Genomic DNA, 6,224 nt, shown 5'->3' on the forward strand with positions numbered 1-6,224 from the left:
TCTCTCTGTCTCTCTCTGTCTCTCTGTCTCTCTCTCTGTCTCTCTCTTTCTGTCTCTGTCTCTCTGTCTCTCTCTTTCTGTCTCTCTCTGTCTCTCTGTCTCTGTCTCTCTTTCTCTCTGTCTCTCTCTCTGTCTCTCTGTCTCTGTCTCTCTCTGTCTCTGTCTCTCTCTCTGTCTCTGTCTCTCTCTGTCTCTCTCTCTGTCTCTGTCTCTCTCTGTCTCTGTCTCTGTCTCTCTGTCTGTCTGTCTGTCTCTCTCTCTCTGTCTCTATCTCTCTCTGTCTCTCTCCTTTTCTCTTCCCTCTCATAGTCTGTTGATACTTGTTGCTTCTATTTCCTCATCTTCTGCTTCTTTCAGCTCTTCACACTCTGACTCCAACACCATATCAATGATTTTAAAAAAAAGTACTGTTCTCATTATTGACCTTCTATTTTCAAATAGATTTTGTTAATCCATTTTATTTCTACAACACCTTCATTTCTCCTGTATCCCTATCCTTACCCTCCAAGATAGCTTTCTTATTACAAAGAATTTTAAAATAGCAAGAGAAAATATTTAACAAAACAAATCAGTCTTTGGGGAAAAAAAATCAATCTTACATGCAATGTTCCACATTCAGGGGGCCCCCAACTCTGCAAAGAAGTTGGGGGTAGAAGAGAGCTGTTTTTTCATATCTCTTTTCACCAAGCTTGCTCTTTATGATTTTGTAATATTCATTTTCTATTGTTCAGAGGTGATTATTCTCTTTGCTGATAAATCTAATTGTCATTTCTGGCCCCTAGCTTTGATGACTTCTCAATAGCATTTGGCACTGCTGCCCACCTCTACATTCTGAACATATTCTCTTCTGGGGTTTCCCTGGTCATTGCTTTCTCCTGGTTCCCCTCTGACTGCTCCTGCTCAGTCTCCTATGGAAGTTTGTTACCCATTTCTCACTCTGGACCTGGGAGCTCTGCTGTCTATCAGGATTCTACTCTGGCTCCCTTTGCCTCCTTTCTCTACAGCCTCACTCTGTAACCTCATCACCTCCCATGTGTTCAGTTATCATCTGTTCACAAATCTGTATGCAAATCATGTGAAAATTCATTTACTGTGCTCACTCTCATTTCGCTTCTGAGCTCCATTCCTGTAGACCAATGGCTTCTCTACATTTGGATATCACATTCACCTCTTAAATTCAACAAGTCCAAATCTAAACTTATTTTCCCCCCACCCTGGTACCATCCTTCCTCCTAATGCTTCTATTTCTATCAAGGACATCCCCTTTCTTCCAGTTACTCAGGTGTGCAAACTCAAAGACATGCCCAATTCTTCCCTTTTTCTTATCCCCTATGAACAGCCTTGATTCTCCCTCAATAGCATTCCTCAAAATTGTTCCCTTCTCTCCATTTACATGCATCACATAATTGTTCAGGTTTTCTTCACCTCCTGCTTGGACTATTGCTATAGTCCCATTATAGAGACAGTCTCTCCCTTGTCTAGTTCATCCTCTAGACAGTTGCTGAATTTATATTTCTAAAGCCTCAATCTGCCCATATCACTGTCCTGAGCAAGTTTTAGCCTTTATGATAAAATGCAATATTCTTTTGGTTGATATTTAAATCCCTTCAAAATTTGGCCCCAAACAATCAATCCAGACTGATTTCACATTGTTACCTTTAATGTATACTCTGTTACAGACAAAATGACATAATTTCTGTCCTCTTTACATAATGTTACATCTCCCACCACTATGCATTTGCACAGGACCTACATCTGGAATACAGCCCTTCCTCATCTCCTCCTCTTGGAATCTTAAGCCCCCTTCAAGGCTCAGCTCAAGTACTACCTTTCCTGATCACTCCTCCCCAGTTATTTTTGGCCTCTCCATCACCTTAAATCTATGTATAGTCATTTAGTATTTTATTTACTAATTTCCTCTCGGTAAAGTGTAAGCTCCTTGAGATCAGGAACAGTTTGATTTTATTTTTATATCCCTAGTACTTGGCATTTTGTCTTGCATACCTTAATAAATTCTTATTGAATTGAACAGGAATTTATAAAATAAAATATGTCCTTACAATTAAAGATATTTACATTTTTACAATAAAAATAAATAAAAATACAATCATATGAATTTATACTATTTTTCTCATTAATAAAATATTTAGGAATCCTGTGTGCCTCGAGTAATGACCAATTTCCTAAAAGCCTTTCTTATTTTCTTTCCTGGCCACTTCCAATGGTTTATCATCCAACAATCTAAACCATAGTCCTTTGCATTTTCTCTAGTGTTTAGAATCACTGTAAATTTCAATCTAACTTTTCTGTTATATTAAAACAATATTTGAGGTCAAAGAATCTTTTGCAGCTTGCCAACCTTGTGACAAAGAGTTCCTCATGCCTAGCACTGGGATAATTAATACTAGTAGGAACTTTCAGAAAAACTCACTTTCCTCTGACCTACCCCTTGAGATCATGCCAAGAGAAAATGTTTCGTGAGATGTAAAAAGCTAAAAATATTCCAAATCATGTAGACCTTTGGTGAGATGATCATGCTTGATTTTGTTCCTCCATATGAGCACTGCATGCCGCTGCATATGACATGTCAGTGCCATGCTGGGTCATACTCCCTCATGATGAAAGCTCCCTTGGGACAAGAACCTTAGATTTTGCAAGGCATCCAACACAGTGGAAGGCACTGTTATATTTATAATGACAGGATTGTCTTTAAATATAAACTGCATTTCATTGAAGAATGATCTAAGCAATCCCTTCCTGCAATGCCCAAGATGTCTTTTTACCTCCAGGATTCAGTTATCTTTCTTTTTCCATGTAGATCTTGGCCACGGGGATTTGTCGTACAGATGACCATGTCTACAATGGAGTAATGGCTGCCAATTTTCCAGTAATTGTAGGACATGAAGGATGTGGGGTTGTAGAGAGTACTGGAAAAGGGGTAACTACAGTGAAACCAGGTGAGGGTCTTTAACTAGGATCTCTGAATTTGTTTTTCAAAAAATTTTTATAACTATGTTTCCTTTTTTCCTTTTTAATTTATGGAATAAAATAAGCATTTATAACAGTGTAATTAAATAATGATTGCACATGAAACTTTATTTTGATGTAATTGGTTTCTTTTGTAATCCTATATGTATTTTATTTTATACATTTAAAAACTTTTTCTGAGAAGGGGTCCATGGGTTTTCTTAGACTGCCCAAAGGGTCCACGATAGATAAAAAGATTAAGAACTTCCTGAGGTAGAGGAATATCGAGTAAGGCAAATACTCAAATGTCAGAGCAAGAAAAGAAGGTATTATACATCCTTCATTTGCCAATAACCCTGGAGCACATTATCTCATGAATAGACATGATGCTGTCCATGGTAAGAGTGGGTTCATGCTTTGAGTATAACAGCAATGAGGCATACATGTAGGACACACATGGGATGAAGACAGTTCTGAATTCCTAACACTACAGGACCTGAAGGCCTTTTTTCATAGAACCCTCATGCATTTCCTCTTGGGTTCTGCTCCTTTCTGGGGTTCTGCGGACTATTAGGCTGGGTTTTCAGGGACTGATCTCCATCTTGCTCCTACTTTCTTTTTTTTAATTTAATTTTATTAAATTTGTTTATCTACTTTTAGTTTACAACATTCAGTTCCACAATCCCTTGAGTTCCAAATTTTCTCCCTCTCCCTCTCCTTTCCCCTCCCTCCCCCTCCATCATGCGTCATGCAATCTAATGTAGGCTCTACAAATATCTTTGCATTAAGCATTAGTCAGGTTGTAAAGAAGAATTATAACCAGTGAAGTGAATGAGAAAGAAGGAACAAAACTAAACAAAACACAAAAGAGCGAGAGCAAGTAGTTTGCTTCGATCTGCATTTAAATTCCGTAGTTCTTTTCTCTGGATGTGGATATCCTTTTCATCGTGAGTCTTTTCGAGTCGTCTTATAACCTTGTGGTGCTGAGAGGAGCCCCGTCTATCAAAGTCAGTCATCACACATACAATGTGTCTGTAACTGGGTATAAAGTTCTCCTGGCTCTGCTCCCCTCCCTCAGCATCAGTTTATATGAGTGTCTCCAGGTTATTAGGAAGTCCATCTGCTCCTCATTTCTTAAAGTATAGTAGTATTCCATTACATTCATATACCACAATTTGTTTAGCCATTCCCTAATTGATGGGCATCCCCTTGATTTTCAATTCTTTGTCACCACAAAAAGAGCTGCTATAAATATTTTTGTGCAAACAGGTCTTCCTCCCACTTGTATGATCTCTTTAGGATACAGCCCTAGAAGTGATGTTACTAGGTCAAAGGGTATATAGTTTTTTTTTATAACCCTTTGGACATAGTTCCAAATTGCTCTCCATAATGGTTGGATCAGTTCACAACTCCACCAACAATGCATTAATGTTCCAATTTTTCCACAGCTTCTCCAGCATTTATCATTTTCCTGTTTTGTCATCTTAGCTAATCTGACCGTTGAGGTGTGATACCTCAGAGTTGTTTTGATTTGCATTGCTCCTCCTTTCTTTTCTGTTGATAGGGGTCACAATCCTTGAAATTGGTCCTCCCCACTCCCTACCCCACCTAGGTGACTATCTCCCTATATCCATATCTATGTGGAATGTGAGTGCCTTCAGAGACATAGACTCAGACAATTCTGTTTCCTTCCTCTCCCCCAACCCAATAGTATCTTCCATAAGCAGCATCTGGCTAAGGGGAAAGAAGGAAGGAAGGAAGGAAGGAAGGAAGGAAGGAAGGAAGGAAGGAAGGAAGGAAGGAAGGAAGGAAGGAAGGAAAGAAGGAAGGAAGGAAGGAAGGAAGGAAGGAAGGAAGGAAGGAAGGAAGGAAGGAAGGAAGGAAGGAAGGAAGGAAGGAAAGAAAAGGAAGGAGGAAAGGGAGGGAGGGAGCAAGGAAAGGGAAGGAACAAGGAAAGAAGGAATAGAGGGAGAGAGGAGGGGAAAGAAAGAAGAAGAGAAAGATAGGAAGAGGGCAAAAGGAAATATGAATTTATTAAGCACTTATTTTGTACCAGGATTTGTAATTAGTGCTTTACAAATATTACCTCATTTGATCCTTGAGGAGTAGGGGTTATTATTGTCAATTTTACAGCTGAGGAAATTGAGACAAATTAAAGTTAAGTGATCCATTTCAATACCTAGTTGCCTCAGTGTGACTAATTTGCTTGTTCATCCAATCACTTTACTCCCCTCTAGACTTAGTAAGACAGGTGTTCAAATATCATAAAGAGATCAGGGTGTAGACTCATCTCTAGGTAACATATCATTAACACTTTGTGATTACATTCTGAACCATCAGCTGTTTTGGGGTTTGGGTGTGTTTTTTCTTGAAGTGGGAACTCCCTTCCCTCACATAGATGTTTCCATATTTTTTCTAAATCCTTTATATTCCTCATTTCTTGCAGCATTATTAAATTCCATTATATTCATACGCCATACTTTGTTTAATCACCCCAGTTTTCTGCTATGGCAAAAAGTGCTGCTATGCCTATGAGAAATGGTAGATAGAGGTGTGGTTGATAGATGGCTGGCCTCTGCATACAGATGTCCTGAATTCATGTTCTGTCTCTAGTATATATATAGTATATATTTGCTGTGTAGTATATATTTGCTATGTAGGTAACTTAACCTCTCAAACTCTCTAAAAATATAAGTTGTAGAATAGTTTTCTCTAGTGGTGTAACATCCCTCAGGGCTACTCTCCCAATTCACATTCACATATTCACATGCCCAGAGTATGGTTTCTTTTTTTATGTATGTATGCATGCATGCATTCATGTATGTAGGTATGTATATGTATGTATGTATGCATGCATGTATCTATCTGCCTGAATACATTTTATTACTTAGTTGATTAAGCCACACATTAGTTATTAGAGCATTGGTTAGAAATTATTTCCATTTTTGTAAAGTCAATATATATACATATATATCCATATACATGCACCTCCCATGTAAAATACATATGGGGAGAGAGAGTTAGTTTTATGTCATTTGTATTTATGCATTTGTTTATTTGCTTTGTTCTATGGGATTACCAGGACCCTATGGTTCAGAGAATCAAATCTGAGGTCGGAGGATCTGAGTGTTAAATATAAGTTCTGCTTCTTAACTAAATTTTATTTTTTTTATTCTGAACTTAAATAAATAAAACAAGTATTTCTTATAACACAGTAGCGTTGTCTGTGCCCACAGTAGGGTTGCCCACAGTAGGGT

The 6,224-nt window shown here is 38.2% G+C and overlaps 2 protein-coding genes across 2 annotated transcripts in view; both read left to right on the top strand.

Moving 5' to 3' along the window:
* Window positions 1-6,224, top strand: part of LOC138165848 (alcohol dehydrogenase E chain-like) — a 417,804-nt gene that overhangs the window by 205,341 nt on the left and 206,239 nt on the right. The gene's annotated exons all lie outside the window — the stretch shown is intronic.
* LOC138165852 (all-trans-retinol dehydrogenase [NAD(+)] ADH7-like) overlaps window positions 1-6,224 on the top strand; it is a 224,302-nt gene that overhangs the window by 205,341 nt on the left and 12,737 nt on the right. Inside the window, exon 4 of the mRNA XM_069094207.1 lies at window positions 2,819-2,957. Coding sequence (XP_068950308.1) covers window positions 2,819-2,957 — 139 coding nt within the window. The remainder of the gene's footprint in view (window positions 1-2,818; window positions 2,958-6,224) is intronic.

Source organism: Petaurus breviceps, unplaced genomic scaffold (genome assembly GCF_028583685.1).
Source record: "Petaurus breviceps papuanus isolate PSGF00001 unplaced genomic scaffold, PetGlider_PUasm1.0 126, whole genome shotgun sequence".
Lineage (NCBI taxonomy): Eukaryota > Metazoa > Chordata > Mammalia > Diprotodontia > Petauridae > Petaurus > Petaurus breviceps.